This window comes from Rattus norvegicus, chromosome 19 (assembly GCF_021556685.1).
Source record: "Rattus norvegicus strain SHRSP/BbbUtx chromosome 19, alternate assembly SHRSP_T2T, whole genome shotgun sequence".
In the NCBI taxonomy this organism is placed as follows: domain Eukaryota; kingdom Metazoa; phylum Chordata; class Mammalia; order Rodentia; family Muridae; genus Rattus; species Rattus norvegicus.
The window spans coordinates 52,553,633-52,578,724 of record NC_141552.1 but is presented as its reverse complement, the minus strand read 5'-3'; the positions used below and the strand labels follow the sequence as shown (position 1 = coordinate 52,578,724).

The following is a 25,092-nucleotide window of genomic DNA, read 5'->3' as shown; positions in this document are numbered from 1 at the left end:
CAGAGCTGGCACTGTCATGGCTAATGTGGACGATTGTCTGAGACCCATCCTAGTATTTTTTGGATGAGCTAAATCCAGATAAAGAAAAAAAACATAATACCCAGTATCTCAATAATGTTGGAAATAGCTAGATTGGAAAAAAAAAATCCTGAAGATACGAATAGTTTCTTCTATGTCGGAGTGTGTGTGGTGTATTTGGTTCTCCTGATGCAGGCTCAGTTGATACTCTGAGTGGCCCACAGTGGAATGTCCCCTCCTTCCCATCAGAAGTGACAGTGGTCAAGCAGTGCTGGCCGGTGCCTTACGTGGTTGGTTTTCAGCATGGCTTCCTCCACACAGAGCTGGTTCTCTTGCAAGGTCTTCCCCTGTCTCTTGCAGACATCGTGGAGATTCTTGATGTCGAGCTGCAGGCTCAAGAGCTTGCTATTCAGGTTGCTGACTTCTCTGTCTCTCTCCCCAGCCTAAGCAGACAGAAAAAAACCCCCAAAAGCATCCATTATGAACGAATGAGAAAATGCTTGCTTTCCTTCACTTAATGGGTTGACAGGGAGCTGAATTCGCTGGGAATTTGTTTATTGAGCCCATGCCGTTATTACTCATCTTGGGCAACATTTACACAGGATCCATTTGTGAGGTGTCTTAGAGCCTTGCATTATTCAGACAATTACTTATTTATATTAATTAATCTTCGCCACACTGCCCTGGGTGCATCAGACAATTCCCCTGTTTTTCGAGGGGAAGTCAGTGCTTAGAATGATTCCAGGCACCCAGAGAAATGTCTATAAATATTAATGGTTCTGCCACCGATGGAATAAACATATCGAGATGTCAAATGGACTTGACAAGACTACGGCGAATTAGTGATAGAGTTGACGAGGGATTCTGAGATCTCCCAACTTTCTCTTTATCCATTAACCAACCCCCTCTTGTCTAAAAAACCTAGTGCTTTTCTTTACAGGCGCTCACCAATGGGAGCAAAGGCGAAAGCCCTGCTTGCTCAGTAGGCTCTCCTGGTCTTTGATTAGGAGTTAGAAGGGTTAGCTAATTGTTGCTAGGTCAGAAAGGAAAAGAGTGATTGAGATCAAAACATTGTGTAGAGAGTAGCAACTTGGGCGGGGAGGGAATTGGGTACAATGCAGTGGTGGATGGGTGGTGAGAAAGTAATAAGAATTTAGCAGGAAGCACTGTGGGAAGCTCTGCAAGGCTTCCTTGCTAGTTCTGTACTGCTCTGTCACATTCCTGAGGAAGGAGGAAGAAAGGAGAGAAGGAAGAAAGGAGGAAGAAGGAAGGAGGAGAAAAACTCTGAGGCAAACAAACGGGCTCACACAAAGGTCTCTGGGTGCCGATGTTAGCCTGATCCCACTGGAGATCGCAGAGTACAATTACATCTCAGAGCCGATCTTGATTAGTGGGAATAAAAGCTGAGCAGTCCAGCTCCGTACCAGTGATGCTACTAGCCAAAGACTGCACCATGCCCTGTGAGCTCCCAAGCACTTCCAGCCCTGTTTTTAGAGGTGAAGTGATCTCAGTGGCCTTAAAGCAACCATTTTAAAAGGAAACCGGGGAAGGACACACAGTAACCGGGCAGGGATCTGAGCCACCTTTCACAGCCATGTAAGTCAGAAGAGCCAGGGCTCACATTCCTTTTCACCGAGGAACCAGGGTTCCACCCACCTATCTCACTGACTTGGCTTCCGAAACACATGAGCCACAGGACACACATTCCCACAGGAACTCGAGACCTGAGGTGGGCACAGTAAATCAGGCATTTACTATGGGCCCTGCCTCTAGGAGGCCTCTGAACAGGCCAAGGTGGGCCAGAGGACAGTGTGGGAACCGGAAGCACAATGTCAGAGTGCCGGGAATCCACATGGTTCCCAGAAGCACTGCTGTCTCAGCTGATTCACTTCATTTCCATTCAGTACCTGCAGTTTTTCTTCTCCCCACTTTACAGTTTAATTAGGTTAACGGCATGGCTCTGTCATTAAAAGGATTTCATTATCTCAAAACTCTCCTCCCCCTTTTTAGCTATTGCTTCTCACTCCTCACTTTCAGAAAAATAACAGTGGATGTCAACTGCCCCAAGCATGTGATTACCATTAAGACAATTACCCGGGATTCTCTTAAGAGAATAGTGTAGAGTGGTTTAAAAAAAAAAAAAGAAAAGAAAAGAAAAAGCCTTGGCATGTAGTCACTGTTTTCTAACTTGAAAACAAAAACCATGATCCCCACAGGGAGCAGACGCTTCACTCTGTAGTACTTTGTTTCTTTATTCATGGTTGCCAGCCCAGGGATGATGTGGAATCTCATGGGGGAGCTGGATGCCCAGGATGTTGCTACAGAATTGTTTGTATGATCTGGGAGGTGGGCGACAGCTTGTCCTATAGGAGAGTGTGAGAGTGCTCTGCACGCCAGTCTTGGTGCCGATCGAGTTGAGGACCATGATTTCTGGTTGCTCTGAAGGAGCCTCGGCCACTGAGGGCTCATTAATACAAAGCCAGTGAGACACAACTTGGGCTTCCCCAAGTCAACAGTTGGAATGCACTCTCTCAAGCTAGTGAAAGTATCCTTCTCTCTCCAGATTGGGCTTCCTCAGAGTAGAAAGCCCAATGTCACCCCATTCTCCTCTACCATCAGGACCTCAGGGCTGGGCCTTCAGCACCATCTCACTTGGATATTTAGGAACAGCCTGGAGTCTCTGAGGAAATGTCTTCATTCATAAAACAAGAGGGCGGGGATAAATCACCTTCCTTTGAAGCCAGTTGAGTAACAAATGTGTTTTGCTAGATGTCAGATGAAATTTGCCTCTAAAGTAAAAATGGGGCCATTCGTTCCTAAACGGCAAATCATCACAGTTTTGAGGTATGAGAGCAAGAGAGAAGGCACACGTGGAGCTGCTCCCGACATCCATTTTTAATGAAGTTAGTCGTAAGAGGAGGCTGTGCTCAGAAACCCAAGAAAGGCGAGCTTTCATGGGGTCCTAATAAATCTAACTTCTTTCTGATACCTTGCTCAAGACATTAGCTGCTAACTATTTATAATTCTCTGTACTTTAGAGAATGAATTCCAGGCAGATGTCTTCAGAGTATCAATATGCATTAGGTATAGATTTGAGCTGACATTTCATCAATCATGGCTCTGTAACCAGTACCAGAGGTAGGAGATGAACCAAGAAGCTTTAACGTTGACCCTTGGGCACCGTCTGATAGCATCCTGGATCTGAAGTTGGTAGTGATGGCTGAAATACCAAACGGATGCAGCTAGGTGAAGTTTCATTTCCAGTGGCTGTGGATTCAGATACCCAGTTTTTCTGATACAATTTTCAAACCTGCCCAGAACTACATGACATTGGCCAAGCTTCCCACCCACAGGCAAAGCAGCGAGTGCTAATACTGCTGTTGCTTCCATGATCATGGTAATTATTGGAAATTTAGCTATTTAATGATAGATGATTCTGTATTGATTTAATGAGCTTTCTGTCCATTATTATGTCTTCTCAAACATATATTTCAAGAGGGGAAGACATTTTTCCTCTGAGTTTTAAAGGACTGACAAATAGTTTCACGTATATTCCCAGGCAAAGCTGGGCCAAACTTAAGCTCATGACTCAGCAGTGCTTGGAGAGCTAAGAACATCTAGGATTCAAAATGGCCGGCAGCATTCTCAGGCTTTAGGGACTTGGAGGAGGAGGCTTGGAAAAAATTGGAGTTGTAGTAGTTCCTAAGCTAACTTTGTAGTCAAATGATAACCCAGTTAACTGTCTTTCGGAAATTACTTGTCCACGGACAAAGGTCAATCTTCAAAAAATAATGAAAAACCACTTTTAGCCATCACCAACACTACAGCCGCCAGGCAGATAACAGTTTATGGTGAGAGTTATATTTTGGGATGCAGAAAGCTTGGACTGGTGAGGTCATGACACGGGCTCCTGAGCCTCAGCTGAGTTTGAGATCATGGTGGAAGTTGTTTTCTGATCTCCACCTTGCCCCTCTTAATATGTAAATGTAATATGATTTTTTGGAGACAGAAAGGCTGCTAATGTTGCTTCGGGAATTTTTACATTTTACTTGTAATGATTGAGTAATAATTGAGTTTACAGCTGTCTATAGCAATTCCATGAGCACCGCTCTTGCTGACTTGGGGCTGAAGTCCCAAGCTTATTATGATAGAAACACTACAGTTTTTGCATTACTTTCGATGGAAATTAATGGAAAGCCATTCAAGGTTTTGCCCCATGAGCACAGATTTTAGAAACAGCTCTACTCACATAACAAAGGCCATGGCCATGTTACTGTTCTGAATCGAGTGAGCCTGGCACGCCGGACAATTAGGTGCTTTAAGACACACATGATCTGTGGTAGATCATGGCTACCTGAGGAACGAATGCCGATGCTTTGTGTTGGCACTTTAGTAGCTCCTCCTGTCCTGAGGGACCACCCTGCTAGAGGGTAGGGTTCAGGAGAACAGGGATTTTACTTTTTGAACCTCTAGAACTATGCCTGGCACACTGAAGGTGTTCCAAAGACATATGTTAAATGAAAAAAAAAATAGCCTAGGTAATTTATACCGGGCCCAGTTCCCAAGCAGAACTAGCAGCAAGTCACACTCGGCAGCAGTAACGCAGCAGGAAAGGAACAGAAGTGTTGGTTTTAGAAGCAGCTTACTTCTTGGCGGAAGCACGTGCCCGTAAGACCTCTTTACACCTACCCCAATGGACTCTTCCCATCTTATGGGGAACAATGAAGGAATATATACAGAGAATTTGGCCGACACTTTATTACACAAAGCAGAAAACTCCGTTTTACAGATCCCTAAGAGATAAAGTGAAATGTTGGCAAGAATAGGGAATGTCCGGGGCTAGAGAGATGGCTCAGCGGTTAAGAGCAGCGGCTGCTCTTTCAGAGGTCCTGAGTTCAATTCCCAGCACCCACATGGTGGCTCACAAGCACCTATAAGGGGGTCCGATGACCTTTTCTGGCCTGCGGATATATATGCCGCAGACCACTCATTAAATAAATTAATTAGTAAAAATAAATGTCCATTAGGTGCTTTCGCACATAGCACCTGATAAGGTACCCAGCAAACAGGTGAAATAAGGGCTCATCGTTTATGCTGTCCCCGAGGAGGGTGGGCAGCGTGGTCCAGGTCACTCTGCTGTTAGATGTGGTCCCAGAACTACTGAAGCTGGGACCGGGGTTCTTACATCTTATGTCTGCTCTTCACGTGGTGATTTGTGACGCTTCTACCTGGAATTTGGAAGCTTGAAAGCAATCCCCTCCAACCAAGATCCACCTTCACACATGCGGGCGGTTGGGAGCCTTACCTCATCTTTCAGTCCCTTGGCAGTTCGAAATTCTCCTTTAAGCTTTAGCATTTTTGTAAACCTGAAAAAGGCCAAGGGTTTAAGATGGGAAAAGCACAAACGGGCCCAGCCCCCTTTAAAGGATTTTCCCGGCTGGATCTCTGCCCTCAGCAGGGGAGCTGGAAAATCTACTAAACCATTAACAATCCCCAACTTTCCGACCCATCTGTTTGTGTTTTCCCGTGGGTTAAAACCTTTGTGAGGGAGGCAGAGCCATAGTTTTACATCTTTCCCAGAAAACCACTGTGTGCTAGACCCAAAAGTTCCTGAAGTCACTGCCCTAGGGAAGAAAAAAGGCTGAGCTGAACTTTTTCTAGATGTTCCTGATTCAGATAGAGTTAAGACTTAGGCTTTTGTTTTTGTTGTTGTTGTTTTTTTTTAATGAACCACACAGGATGTTCGTGACCTATTCCCATAGTAACCCGGGGATTGGGGGACAAGAACTACTAATATCCCCATCACCTAGGGGAGGAAACTTAGGAGGTTAAGTAGCTTACCCAAGGTCACAAAGACTCTCTTACTACTCCATGAAGCTTGCCCACTCATTTTACCACTAGGACTATGAAATGTCCAGTGATAGGACTTGTTTTTGAAGCAGAGCTTGCCATGGTGGGGATTATAAAGTTAGAAATCTTATAAAGTGCTGAGAACTATCTCGGTTAAAAAGCTTCCAGTGAAACCAAGATGGCCGCACAGGTAACGGTGTGTAAGTACAGGATGATGCGGCTGAGGTCACAATGGCTGGACTTACTAAAATAATCTAACTCACTATGCTCCATATGGTAGGGCTGGAGGGAATTTCCCCCAAGCACTTACCTGCAGAATGGTTCCAAGAATGAGAATCCACCAAATACTCATTCTTTATAATAAGTTACATCCCCCATCCCTAATATAAGCCAAGAAGAAAGAATGGCTGTGAGGTGTGGAACTTAGAATGTTTTACGGAGCTGCATTCTGGGTCCTCTTACATCTTCACGCACAGCGATGCATCATGGGAATGATGACATCGCTCCATCTTAAGGCCAGTCTGGGTGATTTCACACCAACAAACCCCACGTCTCAATGGCTTGAAACGAGAAGGGCTGTTTTTCCCTCTGATGACACGTGCTTTGTGACTCGTGTGGCGCTCTGCCCCACATTGTCCTTACTTGGTTCCTTATTTTCCTCAGTTAGTGGGACCCCTATTATCTAGTGTGGGGTCTGTTGCCATGGCAGCAGACAGGTAACATGGCGAAGTACATACTGGTTCATAAAGTGGAAGTGAAGCACTTCACTTCTGCTCACCGTTCAGTGGTCCAAACAAAGCACACGACCACACCTAACTTCCTTGGATCTCCAGGGTTGATATCAGCGAACATCACAAATAATTTCCACAGTGGGCAAGCCAAAAAAGATTAAAAGCATGTCCCATCGGAAGGCCTCATCTCTCTGAGTCCTCATCCTTGCCTCTGGAGCTAAAGATGCTGCAGTAAGGGACCTTCCTGGTCTGTCCTAGCTCTCAATTTCACCTTGCTGTTCTCTTTATTTGGGAAGAACTATAAACTTGGTCTGAGTACCACACACTAAAAATGTGTTCTTGAGAATGACATTTCTCTTCAGGAAAGTCCGAGGGGTCATCCTCAGATGATTCTCAAATAAAATCGTGTCTAAAATTAGGCAGAAAGAAAAACCCACACGAATAGTTTTCTAGATCGCCTTGTTTTCAAAGAATATTTCAAAGGGAAATTAGAAGGTGTCAGTTTTCTTACCCACATGGAAATACACTGGGGCTGTAGCAGGTAAAAGGTCAGAGAAAACAATAATGGGATCTTGTCCTACAAGGAGGAGACAGGACTCACGTGAGTCATTTGCACTAACGGTGGCGGGCAGTACTTACGGTCGAAAGGAAGGAAGGGTTGTGCGGTCCATTTTCGAGGTACTTGGTGTAATGTTTGCCAGGTGGATAATAAAGACAATGACGGAGGAGGTTCCGTACCTCATAAATAATCGTCTGGAACCCTCACAGGGCTCTTTTAGGAGAACGACTGACAAGACTTTCAGAAGGAGACATCCCAGAGGGAATACGATAGTTTACCGGATCCCTGGTTACCGCTCTTTTGGACCTAACACTTTTTCAATGCCATCTCTTCTCAAGCCCCTGCCTTGGTCTCTTGCGTCTCTGTTGAGCCCATCCCTTCTTCCTGCCTCGCCTGTTCTATTTGCCCAGGGAGCTGTTTTCTTCATTTCAAAGTCTTGCCATCTGCTTTTTAGTGTTTTTCTTGGTGACAACTGTGCCCAGGGGGGAAATGATTTGTAGTCTAAATAAAAACTTAGAGGCCCATGGATATGAACTAGCAAGTAAGACAGTTGTCACGCAAACTCGATACCTGGCATTTGGTCCCTGGAACCCATGTTAAGAGAGAAAACGGCTGGATATGGATGTATGCATCTGCAATGCCAGGACTCCTATGGTTATTAAGACAGCTAGAAGCTTCTGGGGCAGCTAGCCTGGAGCAGGCTACAAGAGAAACAAGAGACACCCTGTCTCAACAAGAAGAAGGTAAAATCTGACCGAGAATCAGAGGTTGTCCTGTGTCCTCCACATGTATGATGCGACATGCATGCGTGTCTATGTGCACATGTAGTTTCACGCACACACATACACACACAAAACAAATACAATCTTAGATATTCTAGTGCTGCTTTGCTCCCTTATAGCCCTCTCTCAGAGCACTGACCTATGCATGTAAGAAATAATACTTTCTCCTGCTCGGAGTCAACTATGAGCTCAGGTAGGGAAGAAAAAATATCTAGTTTTCATTACAGAGACTCTTTGTTATGTTCCATCCCCAATACACAACAGAAACTTAGTCTTCGCTGTTTCTATGAAAGTGTCATTATTATCGGGTAAAAATTTAATCACATTATTTAAAAACCCCTTTAAAGTGACTTTAGAGTGTGCCTAAGTTCTTGGGTCCTGCAATCACGGGGGTGGCGGCTTCTGGCTCATGGCCGCCGGCCTTTTTTAGCTAGAGTTTGCTGTACTGTCTTCATGCCGGGAACATGCTACATGTATCGTATCTTCCTTCCCTATAGGCTTCGAGTCACTTGGTACCATCTCACCCTGGGAGCCTCATGTTTTATGGTTTCCACACATATAAATATTTAACATGTGTATATATGTCACATATATGTCATATGCATGTGTGTGTGTGTGTGTGTGGTCACGGCTTTGCTCTTCTCCCAGTTGCCCTACCCAGAGTCTGTGCTTTGCCTTGAAGGTATACAGGATCCCGACTCTCACTTAGATCAGTGTGCTGAGCTTTTGTCAGGAGCCATTGTTTCCGTCCACCTTTGCCTCAGTTTATGTCTTTCGCTAGGACCCAATCTGGTCTTTGTTCTAACTCATCCATCATTTTTCTTAGCTCAGACAGCCTTTGTTTAGTTTTGGGAAGAGGAAGGGAAAGGTGAACACATGAAGAAGTTCAGTGACACAGGTACATGTCCAACGGGCTTTGAACTCCGTGTCCTCCAGACTGACCACAAATGCACAGCTAATTACCCAGCGCACCTGTGTGCGCCTGCATTACAGGTGAGCGACCACACGTGCTCGTTCTTCCTTCTGACCTGAGCAGACTGGATCGAGGACTCATTTTCCCCCCAGATAAACTATATCTCTGGATTTTCAGGGAAAGAGGCCTTTTAATTTAAAATAAAAACAAACTTCAGGGGCTAATCAGAATTAGACTGACCTACAGCCACTTCTAAGTATTCGTACCGGGTTTTAGATAGTTTTTCAACATTCTGCGTCTCAACAAAGGAATAAATATGATGAATCCTCAGAGACATTTGTTGTCAAAGTGATGATAGGATGCTCCAAGTTTTTTATTTTTTAAATGTGTTACTGTTAGAAATGGACTGAGATACCTCTCGTGAGATAATTTTCTTTTTCCACCCAGAATGTATGGAAGGAACCATGATATATAGAGCCTCATTTCTTTGGGTTTAAACCCAGTAATAAAAGAAAATTCTTGGCCTGGAGAGATGGCTCAGTGGTTAAGAGCACTGACTGCTCTTCCAGAGGTCCTGAGTTCAATTCCCAGCAACCACATGGTGGCTCACAACCATCTGTAATGGGATCCGATGCCCTCTTCTGTGTGTCTGAAGACAGCGACAGTGTACTCATAGGCATAAAGTGAATAAATAATTCTAAAAATAAAAAAAAGAAAGAAAACTCTTGGTCTTGGAGGGTGTGTCTGATAGGGACGGGGCGGAGCCACAGGATCAGCTGATGCATTAGTAGGTTTTGCTTGGGTGTGAGGGAAGGGACTCTGGTACCGAAGTCCAGTAGCTCTCTCCAGCAAGACTTTGGGATGAAGGAAGAAAGGAGGCGTCTGAAGCAAAAGGCAACTGTTCTAGGATTTCTCAGGACTCTGTCCTGGGTTAAAATCCCCCACTTCTTTTGGTACATTTCACAGAGGCTTTAACCTCCTGTTGCAACATCCACTCTCTCATCTCCCTTAGTAACGGAACCTTAATTTTATTGAAATGTCTGTGTACTTATTAGGAAACCAATCTCCCAGCATGCCTCCTGCACAGGTACGGCTATGCATTTAATTTTTGGCTAACAAAGTGCGAGCATTATGAGGGCTTCTAGGACATCTTAAAGAGAGGAAGCACACAACTCTGCCTGTTCTGCCCTTCCCGACTGCCTGGGATGCCGACTTGGTGCCTGGCTCACCAGCAGCCATTTGAAACATGAGATGCTCACGGAGGTGGAGCTTAGGTCCTTAATGCTGTGGAGTGACCGTGTGTGTGTGTGTGTGTGTGTGTGTGTGTGTGTGTGAGGGGGGAGGTGGAAGGGAGAGGGAGAGGGGGATGAAGGAGGGGGAGGGGAGCAATCGAGAGATTTTGGTCTTATTTAAGTACGCGTTATCCTCTCCTTTTTCTGTCCCATGCTATGGGATTTAATTCAGGTGGACAACATAACCCTGGTTCATGTTCTTGGAGCGGCAACTCTAACAATTCACCTAGCGCCATGGCTCACCTTAAGATGCATCCTGGACTGGATGCTGTAGGGGAGGGACCTGGGTTCTGTTCTCGGAATGTACACGGTAGCTCGAGCTCCTGGGGTTCCGATGCCCTCTTCTGGCCCCTGCTTGTATTGCAAGCACATGGTGAAAAATCACATAAACCTGTAGGCAAACCACTCATACATATAAATGAAAACAAATTCTAGAATGCATAGAGGACTGCCCAGTTTGTATACTGTAGACAAGTCTTTGACATCAGTACATGACATTTCCTTTTTCTCCTCCTTCTACAGTTAATTGTTTTACATTCTCCTCCCTCTTCTCCTCCCTCCTCCTCCCCAGTGCCCCTCCCCCTAACTTGCGCCCCTCCCCCATCAACAAATATGGCATTTGAGAGTCCTTGGGCTCTCAATTCTCCTTGTATTAAGGCTGGCGGAGACAACCCAGTATGAGGAAAAGGGTCCCAAAAGCAGGCAAAAGAGAGGGCCTAGGTTAATCTCACGCAGGCTCCCCGGTTGTCAATTCAGTCTCCGTGGTACCTTATGAGCCTAGGTTAGTTGAGTCTGTAGGTTTTCTTGTGGTGTCCTTGATGCCTCTGGTTCCTACGATCCTCTTTCTTCCTCTTCCACTGGATTGTGGGAGCTCCGCCTAATGTTTGGCTGTGGGTTTCTGCATCTGCTTCCATCAGTTGCTGGACGGAGCCTCTGATGACAACTGGCCTAGGCACCAAGCTATGGGTATAGCAGAATAGCATAAAGAATCATTTCATCAGCTTTTTTTTTTTTGCCAGTCGTGTTTTGTTCTATTCTAGGTCCCTCATCTGTCCAGTCTCTGTGTCCTGACCCCTCTAGGCTGTATCATGGGAGGGCTCCCGCTTGCGGCATGGGTCTCAGGCTGGACCAGTCACTGGCTGGTCACTCCCACAATTTCTGCACCATCTTTATTCCAGCACGTCTTGCAGGCAGGACAAAATGGAGGTGAAGGCTTTGAAGCTGGGTTGGTGCCTCAGTCCTTCCACTGGAAGTCTTGCCTGGTTACAGCTCAGAGATGGCCAGTTTGGGCTTGGGATCCCCCATTGCTAGGAGTCTTAGGGTCACCCTCATAGATTCTTGGGAGTCTCCATTGTCCTAGGTTTCTAGCTCATGCCCAAGATGCCCCCATGAAACTAGCAAAGAACACCATCAGTAGGACAAAATGGCAGCCTACGGGATGGAAAAAGATCTTTACCAGCCCTACATCTGACAGAGGGCTAATTTTCAAAACATGTAAAGAACTTAAGAAACTAGACATCAGTGAATCAAATAATCCAATTGAAAAATGGTGTCCAAATCAAAACAGAGACTTCTCAACAGAGGACTCTCAAATGGCCAAGAAAAGCTCAAAGACCTAGCTATACCATTCCTGGGCATATACCCAAAGGATGCTCTACCACACTACGAGGATCGGTGCTCAGCTATGTTCATAGCAGCCTTATTCATACTAGCTAGTAACTGGAAACAACCTAGCTGTCCCTCAACTAAAGAATGGGTTAAGAAAATGTGATACATCTACACAATGGAGTCATCACTCAGGTGTTAAACAAAAAACAACATGGACTTTTCAGGCCAATGAGTGGAACTGGAAAAAAATTTATCCTGAGTGAGGTAACCTAGATCCAGAAAGACAAACACGGGATGTACTCACTTCTAAGTAGACATTAGCTGCTGAGTAAAGGATAACTATGTTATAATTTGTGGATCCAGAGAAACTAAGTAACAAGAAGGGCCGAAGGGCAGGTGGGTGAATCTCCCTAGGACAGGGAAATAGAATAGACATTGTGGGTGGTCAGGAGCGGGGTCTGGGGACCAGGATCTGGGGGCTAGGAACAGGTAGATTAGGTGGAGGGAGGACGGAGGGAGTACTGGGAGAGACATTTATTTTTAAATGTCCCCTTCCCTCTTTGACTTGGCTTGACTTAATCTGTTGTTCTTTGCTTTCACTTCCTCCCTCTCTTCTTGATGTATGCAGTAGGAAGACAGGGTGAGGAAGGGATTTACAGGCCCAGGTTTCCTACTGCCACCATCATTAATCTCAGGCCATATGACAAACCTTCCTCTTTGGAAGTACATAAATCTTTGTTGCTGTGACCACATACATGATCAGTGAGGGGGAAAGTCCAGCCTCTTCCTTTTGTCTATGAGATGCATTCTTTCTGTTTGCCAAAAATCACATTCCCCTGACCCCCCCCCCCACAAAGCAACTAGTGGACACTCGAGCCATCCTCCTCATGGCCATATGTAATATTTGTACTGGAAAGTTCTATGTGCCACATCCTGTCCTAGACATAAAGTGACAGTTGCTTCTCCCAGTGGCCTTACCAGGTAGGTGAGCCTCTCCTAGTCAAGGCATGTGAATGAATGTGTTTGAACTTGACCTCTTGGCTTTACTGTGGATGTGGGTGATCTGCATTTCCTGTGTATCTGGGTAAGAATTGTCTACTCTAGTGAGAGTGTAGGAGCATACAGACCTTTTTGAAATCATTCTAGATGTTCAGAACAACCGCTAAGACAGTCACTTGGGATTCTTTTAATCTGACAGATCTCTACTCTTTCATGACCTAGATACTTTCGGAAGATTTTTAGCCAGTAAATTTATAAAATGATGCTCAATTCGGATTTTTCTCATATTTTCTCCATACTTAGATCAAGGCTACATTTTGGTCATGTGTGTCATAAGCCATTTTAGTGGATCATATCAGGTACTTGTGATGTTAATACATTTCATCCCGATGATCTTAATCCTGGGTCACTCAGTTCTGGTTTTATTTACTGTAAACGGATTTTGGTGGATATACATCTGGGGAGATACAAAGATTCTGTTTGTCCTTAAACTTTACCCATTATTTTTTTTTAGCAAGATAGAACTCTCTTGCAAATATGATTGCTGTGTTATTCCTTTTTGTCTGCTTTTTTTTTTTGCATGCACACACGTTTGCAGGAGTGGAGATGCACATGTGTGTGGGTGTCCATGGAAGCCAGAGGTTGATGTTGAGTGTCTTCCTTGATTGGGCTCTGTTCTTGTCTACTGAGGCAGGATGCCTTACTGAGGCTAGAGCTCACTACTTAGGAACGTGTCCTGTGGATTCCCTGTTCCTATCTGTGGCATGCAGGGATGACAGGTGGGCTGTTATGCCTGCATGGCTTTTATGTGGATGCTGGCAAGTGCTTTCCCCACTGGCTATCAGCCCAGCCCCAATACTGTGGTATTCTAACAGAGATTTTTGATTTCCCTCATTCCCCTTACATTTACTTATTGGGGTGCTTCTGGACAGAAGGGCCACACTTTATCCCTGGTTAATTGCTTATTTGTATTGGTATGAGCCCATGGATATATATCTGATGAGATGCAGTCTAGTACTATTAATTTGGTTGCCCAACTGTTCCTACTTCAACCATTGGAAGTCCTTTCATATTGGTCACTAACCCTCGAATAAGCTCCACCATTTCTGTAGCACATCGGAATGGTCCAGGGCCACAGCATGCAAACTCTGGCCTCAGGTTGCATTTCCTGTCCCCTTCTCCCACTTCTCCCTGGAGTTGGGGATCCCGTGTTCACCCAGTTCATATGACAGTGGTCACAGTAACTTCTTTCAAATCTAAGCATCCTTACTTGGAAACCACTGGGACAGTGATAGCCACCTTACAGGAACACATGTGTGACTGGTGTTATATTTTTAAAATTCGAATGGGCTTTTTACTTTTCTTTCTTCCTTTCTTTTTTGCCTTCAGGAGGTTAGAATTTGTTTCTTGTGTTGCCTTATCTGCCTTCAGCCTGGCATTATACAAGATTCTTATCTTGAAAAAGGATTTTCCAAATACTCTCCCCTTTTCTTCTTATCTTAGCCCTTCTCCATCTTCTAGTTTTTAAACAGTGCAAAGAAAAAAGATGAGGACTGTCAGGGGCAGTTGTGATAGCACCGCCAGGATGCTCCTAGTGCCTGCTCTCCAGCAGGAGAGGGGTTAAAGACTTTGTGATAACTTCAGCTGCGAACTGCCAAGTCTCTTTGGTTCAGCTCAGCAATCAAACTGCATAACCTAATAGAGGCCCCTGGTACTATGGGAAGCACAAGACACTGATTTATATTTTAATATCAGTAATTTCCACAAGAGCAACATTTCTGAGTGTCATTTTACAATTTCTGTCAAATGCCAGCTCGGTTTTTCTTAATTCTGTTTATTGTGTCTGAATTTGCAACCTCATCGGCAATGCAGATTCTTGGCTCCCAGGAGAGAAGAGAGTTTTCATATTTCTCCGCAATGGGAGGGCTGGGGCTGGGGGACAGAAATGGGCCTCTGGAAGAATTGGAAATAGAAATGAAATGCTGCTTATTAAGAAGTGGTTATGAAGTACATTTAGCCTTAAAAAAAAAGAGAGACAGAGAGACAGAGAGAGACAGAAAGACAGAAAGAGACAGAGACAGACACATACACAGACACACAGAGAGACAGAAAGAGACAGACACACAGATAGAGAGACAGACACACAGAGATAGAGAGAGACAGACACAGAGAGACAGAAAGAGTCAGAAAGACAGACACATACACAGAGACAGAGAGACAGAGAAACAGACACAGAGAGACAGAGAGACAGAAAGAGACAGAGAGACAGACACACAGAGATAGAGAGGCAGAGAGAGACAGAGATCAGAAAGACAGAGAGACAGAGATAAAGTATTTGAGATCCACAATGGAACCTTTCCTCCCAGAACCAAGAACCATGCACATATTGCAACATGGAAAACGGGGGCAAAGAGGTATCTGTCCGTGTTTGCTAACAAGTGGTTGCTGTGTCCATTGGCAGTGCAGTGGGCTGTGAAGGGCTTTGGGACCCACAAAGATCAAAGGCGCAGAGCTACATAAATGCCAGATGTTCCCAGTAGAAAGAAGGAGCCTGGTTCTCTCCTGGATTCTTTGAACGTCTAATAAAAGAACAAAGCTGGTGCAGCTGGCACAGACCTCGCCTTCCGGTTGGTGTGCTTCGGGGGCTGTGGTACCTTTTGAGGCCGCCTGCTGCGGAGGTGCACGCTTGCAGACCCACAGCTCCTGTTTCTGCACTGGTACTTTCCCACACATGTCGGGGTGACCTCCTGTAAGGAATCCACACGTAGGGTAAAACTTAGCTGGCTCATCTGGATGTCTCCCTTGATCGTCACAGAAAGCCAGTAAGAGTCAGACCTGAGGCGCTCCATGAACACAAGCGGTGTCAGTGACCAGAATCCTTCTCCCCAGCGCCCGAGCTCCTGTGGGTCATTTAGAGCCCTAGAGCCACGTGCTTGGCGTCTGGTGTTAAGACTGAACACATTTTACCACTATCCTTCAGCTTCACATGTTTGAAATCCAACATCGCGTCTCAGTGCCAAAGCTCTGGCAGAAGCTGTGTTGAGTTTCTCAGTGGAGCTATCGACCACATTGACTGAATCTGCGGCAACGTGTTTCTCCCCATCCGAAAGGGTAAAAATAACAGGAACAAGTTGTCGGAAATGAAATTTCAATTCATCCACGCCCTTTCTACACTTCTGCTGCGACTCCCAAGCAGGGATCGATAGTGTTTAGACAGCCAAGGAGATTTTTTCCCCTCTTAAAGCACCAGATCAATAGTTTAAAAAAAAAATCTTGCAGCCCTCTGTATGTGTTGTAGTAAATGTGAACAAATCAGAGGCCTTCGGCTAAAGCGATTGACTGAAGGCGGCGGCGGTCGGCGCTTTGTAACCAAGAGCGCATCAACACACAGGCGGTGACGAGCAATGAAACCCCGACGCTTGCAGGGTTCCAATAGCAAGGATGGCTTCAAAGGGAATTCCTGTACCCAAAATGAACGGAGGTTGGGTGAGACACCTTTGAGAGCTGGGGATACAGTGCAAGGATCAGTGGCCCTCCTTCTCACTGGGTGACAGCACAGGTCCTGGAGCGCGCCCCAGGACACTTCTCCTTCTTCCCGCCCCTTGCTTTTTAAAACTTAAGCGTGTATTTAAAGTACCTGGCTGCCGGTCTTTTACCCCATCGACCCACATGTGTTCTTTCCACAGTGCGGTCACCTTTCCACCTGTTTCCTCTACCAGACTCGAGGACTGCATTTTTACCCACGATGCCTCTTACGTGCCTGGTTTCCTCATTTGTCACCACATATGTCCTCTGGGCCCTGTTTCTCTTCCTCTTTTAAATCCTGTTATTCATGTGAGAGAGAAATTTGGTCAAAGCTCAATTCTGACTTTCCTCAAATGGTTTACTCATGAGCAGTCTTTTTCCATTTATGAAAACTTCTATATTTTATTGAACCTTCCCACCCCCCAACTAAAGAAAATGCAGTACCCAGATATGTGAGTTAGGCTGAGATCTAAGGTTGGTCTTTCAGTTTCAAGACTGGGGAACCAAGAGGTTAGAGCCCTGACTGCGGGACTTCTGAGAAGCTGAAGACTTCCGAGGTGAACCATGGCAAAAAAAGTTCAAATCCTTCATCTCACTTGGAAAAGCCAACCCAGAGATTCAAAGACTGCCACATAGCTGGGCCTCTTTTGTGAAATAAGACAAAATACAACAACAACACCAACAGCAGCAGCAGCAGCAGCAGCAGCAGCAGCAGCAGCAGCAGCAGCAGCAGCAGCAACAGTAGCAGCAGCTCTTCCAAGTCGTACAACCTAAAGGTGGATTCCGTGAACAGATGGACAACAGTCTTCATTATGGAAGATTTGTTATTCTTACCAAGGGCCACTGTGCCAACTTCTATATTAGAAACAAAATTCTGTCCAGGTCTAATGCTGAAGCAGAACACGGATAGCACAACAGGTGTTATGTTTTTTTTCTTTTAATAGCGTTTATTCCACCCCCCCCCCCCGTGGTAATAACCATTGAACTCATGGCTTCATGCACAATATGGTGGCTTGAATAGGTCCAGCCCCCACAGACTCTCGTGTTTGAACACTTGGCTCACAGGGAGTGGTACTATTAGGAGGTGTGGCCTTGTTGGACTGACTAGGTGTGGCCTTGTTGGAGGAAGTGTGTCACTGTGAGTGTGGGCTTTGAGCTCCCACCCAGTGTGACAGTCATTTCTGTTGCCTGCCGATCAAGATGTAGAATCGGAGGTCCTTCTCCAGCACCATGTCTGCCTGCATGACGCCGTGAAAATAATAAACCCCTCAAACTGTAAGCCAGCCCCATGATATGTTTTCCTTTATAATAGTTGCCGTGGTCATGGTGTCTCCTCACAGCAGTAAAACCCTAACATGCTCAGAGAGTGCTTTGCTGCCAAGACACCTCCCACCCCAAGACCAGTTTTGATAATATAGTTTCTTTAACTAGAGTTAGTTAAATATTTGTCTATAATCTTGAAGAAAAGGAACATCATTTCTCACCAGTTGTGCTATAGACCAAAGCTTAGAGTCACTTTCTGGTTGGCATGAGTCCTCAAGTCACAGACTTGTTCTCCACAGGGGTACTGGTATATATCCAAAGCACCCCCAAGAGAAGAGAGCTACAACAGTTACTTCAAAAGCTGGACATTGGGCAGTGGCTGCAGGGAATCTCTACCCTTGGGGGGTGTTTCTAAAGATAGGAAAAGAGAAGCTAGCTGGGTGTGGTAACACCAGTGTGTCTGTCTGTGTGTGTGTGTGTGTGTGTGTGTGTGTGTGTGTGTGTATAAAATGAGATTGTGAAGCTAGCGTCATGGTGGCTACAGCAAGATCTTGTATCAAAGTAAACCAAACCAAATCACAAACAGAGATCAGAGAAACAGACTTAATATTAATTTATTCAGCAAGTCATAAGTTCTGGGAACCCGGTACATAGCAAATGAAATGAAAATGTACAATAATAAACACAACTGTGGGGGGACCCCACATTCCTCCTGTAGGTAGCCTCACGTAGAGCACAGCATTGTAACCACTAGCTTCTCTCTGGTTCCTCTCTCTCTCTCTCTCTCTCTCTCTCTCTCTCTCTCTCTCTCTCTCTCTCTCTCTCCCTATGTATACATGTGCAGAGGACCACCTTAGGTGCCATTCCTCAGGAGCTGTCACCTCCTGTCACCTAAGACAGGTTCCCATTGGCCCGGGGCTTGCTGATTCAGCTGGGCTGTCTGTCCAGGGAACACCAGGGCTCAGTATATCTCTGCATCCTTAGGGCTGGATTCACCTGAGCATACAGCACCAAACCTGACTTTTTAAAATGTGGGTTCCGGGGCCAGCATTTAGTTCTCCATTCTTGCACAGTAAACACTTTATTGACTGAGTTAGCTCCTCAGTATTAGCATGCTTAAACTTTAAGTCTACATTGCTGTAAGGGGCTCTGAAATGTGAAAAGGCTTGGGGCACGGGGGTGGTGGTGGTGGTGTTGGTGTTGGGGGGGGGTTCCATCCACTCTTCCCTCTCAGTTTTCTGCATTCTAAGGGGTACCCTTGTTCTCTGGCCATCTGGCTTGGCTAGTGCAGAGAGCAGCAGCAGCAGACCAGAGGGACGGAAGACTGCACAATGTGCATGTTGCCCTCAGCTTCTGACCTGGGAGGTCCCCAGGAGTGACAGAGATGCCTCACTCAGGGTTCTTGCGTGCAGTCACCCCTTTGACCATTTCCACCCTGCTCCCTCCCATGGCCCTTGAGGTCTGGAAGTGGCCATGGCACTCTGGGCACAGCATGGCATTTTGTAGCTTCCTCACAACCACGCCCACATCTCTGTGGGATACGCCACAGATTATTCTGCGCATGCGCACCACTAAGTCCCCGCTTACGCTCACCAATGACGGAAACTGGGTGGGAAATCTTGCTAGCAGTTGTATTCATGCTTCCAGAGATACTTAACAAAATCCCACAACCAGGTGGCTTAAAACGGATGTGTGGTGTCACCACTCCAAAAGGTCAGAGGTCTGTGATCAAGGTGTCTGAAGAGTTGCTCTGTCGGAGGGTGCCCTCTCCTCCCTTGGTGCCGACTCACCACTCCTAAGTCTGTCTTTGTCTTTCTATGGCGTCCTCCATGGATGCATGTCCGTCTCTCCGTTTCTCCTGTCATTACTATCTTGATGACAGGGAAACTTGGAAGTAGACATGCCCACAGGGAGAATTCTATTTGGGTGACAGGAGTAAATGTAAGAGCCCAGAGGGATATGCCAAACGACGCTAAATATTGCTAGAGAATCAGCCAAACTAGGGAAGGCCTGGAACGGATTTCCCCTCCCAGCCATCGGAAAGAACCAACCTTGATCTCAACCATTTTATACCCAGTGTGGTGAGAGTATATTTTAACTTTAAGCCACTTTATCTGACCCCATCTTAACTAATTATTACCACAATAACCCAGCTTCTGAATAAGGTCACATTTTTGGGTCTTGGGGGTTGGTACTACACATATGAATTTGGGGGAGGGGTGGGACCCAGTTTAATTCAAGCAGTGAAGTACGTTAAAGTATCTTCCACTTCACAAAAGGAAAAAGAAATCACTTTTGACCTTACTCACTCAGTCTCTGTCTCTCCTTCTGACCTCAAGTCACTTGTCTTGCTGAATAAATGGGCCCTCCTGTGTTTGATCAACCTGATGCCAGAGGCTACGTCTAGAATACCGCTCCAACCCGCTGCCAAATCACTTTCTGTCCTTGGATTCCGAGACTCTGCCTCAGGTTCCTCCAGTTCTTTTGGCTGCTCCTTACAGTCCTTGGTACACACTCCTCCCGCCTGTGCCTGAACGGGTCCCTAAGATTCTTTTCTGTCCTCTTCTTTCTTATCCTGTAACATCTAAGGGCCCTTCCATCATCTTGCCATCAACTACCATTCAGAATTCCTCCAGCATAGAATCTCTGGCCTGGCTTTGCCTTCTCGATGGTTGTGCTGCCCTGACCGTTTCTGTAATTCAACATCTCCACCAGGAAACCTGTAATTCTCTATTCCAGAGCTCCTCCTCTTGTGCCGATCGTTTATCTCACATACAAATAGCTGTGTGCTTGATGCTGTCCGTAAAAAGAACCATCACCTGCTTTGTTTGTTAAAGTCCAAGAATCTGGTGCTGTCTTAATATAATCTGCCTGTCAATCTGTCTGTCTGTCTGTCTGTCTGTCTGTCTGTGTCTATCTGTCTGTGTCTATCTGTCTCTGCCTGTCTGTCTGTCTCTCTCTCTCTCAGTCTCCTTAACCTGATAATTTGCAAAATTCTTCCCACCATATTTTTCTTTTTTTTTTAAAAGAATTTTTATTTATTTTATTTATATGAGTACACTATCACTGTCTTCAGACACACCAGAAGAGGGCATTAGATCCTGTTACAGATGGTTGTGAGCCACCATGTGGTTGCTGGGAATTGAACTCAGGACCTCTGGAAGAGCAGTCAGTGCTCTTAACCACTGAGCCATCTCTCCAGCCTCCACCCCAACCCCTCACCATACTTTCTAAATAAAGCTTCCGTTGCTTCCTTTACCTCCATCCATACTATCGATATGATCCAGGCATTGATTGGTTCAAAGTCTTTCAATCACTCTCTATTGAGGTCATGATAAAGTTTAGGTCAAATGGCTCAGGAGGGCTTCTTTAATCCGGGCCATGTTTCTGACCATCTCCTCTATCTTCTTCCTTCCATAGCTCTACTGGGGTCTGCTGCCATGCTTCTACCCCATCTTCTGCTGCCTGCATCGGTCCTCTCCCTCTTCTCATCATCCTCAGGCTGGTGATGCGGGTCCCAGTTGGTCCCTCAGGACTCAGAGTAAATACAATGTCTCATGGGAAGCCCTTTCTGGTTCCCAAGACCTGGGTTCTTCCTCTGAGAACCTGCTTCTATCCTGTCATCACACCGCATTAGAATCATGCGAACACGTGTCCACATCCTCCTTTAGAAGACCATCAAGGGACTGTGCTTTCCTAGTTAGCCATCTTGTCTCAGATTAACAGACAACTACCTGTCATACAGTGAGGCCGAATTATAGTGACTGAGAGAATGGAGACCAGCTCGCTAATGACTCTAGAAGGAAATCACTGTCACCAGGACTGGGATACTCAGTCTCTATGACAGGCACACTCTTTCCTTATGGATAGACTGACATAAGAGACTGAAGAGGTCTGTAAGGTGACAAAGCAAAGGACCCTGAAATTACCCACTTGAATGGCAACTGGTTTAGACAGAAGCCTGGAGATAGCTCAGATAGTTAAGATCTTAACTGTGGAGTTGAGGCTCTCAGTCTATTGGCCAAGCTCTCTCTTCTGGACATCTCTGGAAGGGCTCTGGGTGCCTCTTGCTAACTCTATTTTCCCTCTACATCTACAACTGTTGAGGTTTTTCCTCCCTATGTTATTTGGTCTAATCCATCCTGGCCTGCTGGAGAGCTGCTTTGTCATGAGTTAAGCTCTACCCAAGCAATCTTTCTTATTTTAAGTTCTAAGGGACGCCTCTCCCTCCTCTTCAATCCCTTTGAACTTGCGGACCCTCTGCTGCTTAGAGGCACAGTGGATCGCAAATCAAGAAAGATTTTATGGAGACGACTGCTTTCAGTCCACTCTTGATTCTGATGAATGGTGATGGGCTGTATTCTAGGATACAGAGGAGAAATAAAACTTTCGAACTAGGATTTGGAGGCTAGAATTTGTCTAGAGAGGCAGTAGGGGCACTGACAGGTGTCTGAATCTCGGAATGACAGCAAAATTTGCTTCAGGGCTGAAGGGATGGTTTATTTATTATGTAAATATGAGCGTATCCCCAGAATCCACCTAAATGCCAGATATGCATGGTGGCTTGCCCGTAATCCCAGCACTCCAAAGACAGAGACAGGGTCCTCAGAGCAAACCGCCTAGGTACACTAACTGTGGGTGAACTCTGGGTTCATCTGGGAGACTTTATCTCAATGAGTACTGTAGAGATAGCTGTCTCAGTGAGCAAGGTGAAGAGTTACCAAGGCAGGCCTAAACCTCAAGCGCACACATGCACACACACGTGCACACACACATGCACACACACACATACACATTCAAACACACACACATGTGCACACACACACTCAAAAACACACACATACACACACATGTGCGTGCACACACACACAAACACACACATGCACTGTACCACACTTCCTCACCTTCATCTCTACAGAAACAAACATGCATACATACACCTACGTACATTACATATAGATACGTGTGAGAAAAAATTGCTTCAGATTAGCCTGACCTTCATGCATAAGAGATAGGGAGCCAGGACTAGGAAGAAAAGGGAGAGACCTAGACAGCTACACAGGAGTTAGGCGATGACTCTTCTTAAAGAAAGAGTCAACTGAGTAGAGCAATAGCCGAGAAATTGATTTCTTTGCTAGTGTTACAGTATAATATTTAATCCAATATGTGAACATACCCTGTAGAGAGGTTTGTGGAGCACTAGTTAAAAGCAAACGAAAGGCCTCAGGATCTGAAGACTTAGCTCCTAAATGAAGACTGGGGGTGGGTGAGATCTAAAGGGGACAGTACCACCTGTGGGATGGCCTATTTTCTTTACAAACCAGGTTGAGTGTTTAGATCAGGTATTCCTCAGTGGTCTTCAGGAATTATCTTGTTGGCTTAGAGCAGTATGAGGTACCGTCAAGTGTCTGGGACTTGGAAATGTTTTCGCTCTAAACAATCCCTCTGTGTCGAGGAGTCACCCGCACCTTTAGGCTAATTCGTCACACTTTTCTTTGTAACCACAAAGGTTAAAAGTGAGATGGGGTAGGAGAAGATTTTGGATCGGGGGAAGGTAAGCAGCCCACTCCTAGCAACCCACTGAGAGTTGTAAGCCTTCCCCTTTCGCTGTTCCCAGGGATCTTGTCCTGGAAGGGAAGGGCGAGGCGGGCGGTTACCGTGGGGTGGTTACAAGTGGGTGCCGCTCTTGTTACGTTGGAAAACACTTTTTGATGAACAGTCATTTCCTGCCACTGCCAGAGGGTGTTGATAATGAGCAAATTACCTTGTACTCCCTCTGGTGTGGATGTGAAATTGCCTGTTAATAGAGTTGCTAATGCTACCGGGTTAGCATGTGATTGTTCTATTTTAAGCCAATTTAAGTTATATTTGGGGAGTAGCCAATGAGACACCTCGCTAAGAATGCGCCCCTGACTGCAGCATTTAATATTGAGGAACCTGCCTCACCCACAGATGTAGCCAGGAGTGGAAAGTGCTGAGCATTAACACGCAGTATTTTAATATAATGTCTTTTTTTGGGGGGGGGTAGGCACAAGAGTGGTCTCATTAGGCAGATACCAAATGTTTTCATCCTGGGCTAGGACCCATTTTCCAACCCCAATCATACAGAGTGTCATCAGCCAATGGCATACTCTGTTTAATCTAACAATGGGTTAATATTGGTCATTTCATTAATGCTTGTTATGTGGCGAACGCTTATGAGAAAATGAAGTGTTCAGATATTAGTTGAAAGGAGCAAACGAGGTGAGAAAACTCCCCGTGTTCCATGCTCTGCTGGGCTAATTAAAGGCACAGGCCCATTAATGAAAGTGGGAGTGGCTTTGATTTGCTGAAGACGCTTGCCTTGGGCAGCTGATGTGTCCCAAAGCATCTACGGTGTTGTGAAGTCCAGGGGGTGGGGGGCAGAGAACACAGTTTTTCCATCTCCCACACTGTCTAGCCCCGTCGTCACCTGGCTCCCATCCCCCTGACATGCCTGTTGCCACCTGGCACCTGGTGGGTAAATTGAGAGTGTTCCTCCAGACAGTCTCTTGACTAATCAGGACGTCCTTGAACAAAGCACACGCTGTTGATGTGTGGGTTTTGTGTTTTATTGGCTTTCATGTTTTAAATATGAATCTCATTACGGAGAAGGGAACAGGTATGAGGGACGGGAAAGAAAGCGCCGTTGACGGGATACAGAAAGGTTCAGCGTGAGCCGCTCTGGTTTGGATTAATTGGGCTTGGCACCATGAGGGGTCTCGTCACCTGATCAGTTTACAGAACTGGAGAAATCAGGGGTGTGGAAGGTGCCGTTGCCTAACAGAACCCCAGCCTAACTCCCTGCCAGAGTACCTCCCAAGGGAAATTGAGGCCCAGCATCTCTAATTTGCCATGGAAAATTCACCCCTAACGATCTTCCACTCATTCGACAAACATGGTGAGAGCTGTCGTGTGCCAGGCTGGGCACAAACGACTGGAACAGGATCCCTGAACAATGGATCAGCGTGTTGTGGGGAGACAGTGGCACTTAAAGTGAAAAGACATGGTGCTGAAGCAGGCTGGGGAGAGAGTGGGCACTTAAAAAAAAACTTTCAGTGTTGATCATTCTCTGTGGGCACACAAGGTCCTCACAGTGAGGGTCAAACTTCACAAATATTAGTTTACTAATTCTTTTAATAATCTTCAGAGAGGACGGGGAGATGGCTAAGCCACCAATCAAATGCCTGCTTTGTAAGCATGAGGATCTGAGTTTGATCCCCAGAATGTAAAAGTGTTGGGCGCCTGAGACAGCTCAGTCCATAGAGCTCACTGGCCAGTCTGCATAGCCATTTTGGTGAGCACCACATCGTTGAGAGACCAGGTAGATGGTGCCTGAGGAGCTACACCTGATTCTGGTGTGCACTCATCACACACACACACACACACACACACACACACACACGCCTGCACACACGCACACACGCAAACACACATTATGCAATGCACACACATATACACACATACACATACATATATATACACACATGCACATATATACAGACATATGCATATATATATGCACACATGCACA

The 25,092-nt window shown here is 45.8% G+C and overlaps 1 protein-coding gene and 1 long non-coding RNA gene across 52 annotated transcripts in view; one reads left to right on the top strand and one right to left on the bottom strand.

The window, feature by feature from the left end:
• Pmfbp1 (polyamine modulated factor 1 binding protein 1) overlaps positions 1-7,375 on the bottom strand; it is a 49,856-nt gene extending 42,481 nt beyond the window's left edge. For 14 of the 51 annotated variants that reach the window (XR_015643244.1, XR_015643243.1, XR_015643249.1 and 11 more), the window contains exons 1-3: positions 7,239-7,313; positions 5,324-5,384; positions 306-461 (exon numbers count right to left, since the gene is read on the bottom strand). Coding sequence is in view for 24 of the 51 variants with exons in the window: in XM_087593795.1 (XP_087449921.1) it covers positions 306-461; positions 5,324-5,384; positions 7,239-7,270 (249 nt within the window). In the remaining 27 variants the exon portion in view is untranslated. 51 annotated transcript variants of the gene reach the window in all.
• Positions 1-25,092, top strand: part of LOC134483361 (uncharacterized) — an 80,451-nt gene that overhangs the window by 28,324 nt on the left and 27,035 nt on the right. The gene's annotated exons all lie outside the window — the stretch shown is intronic.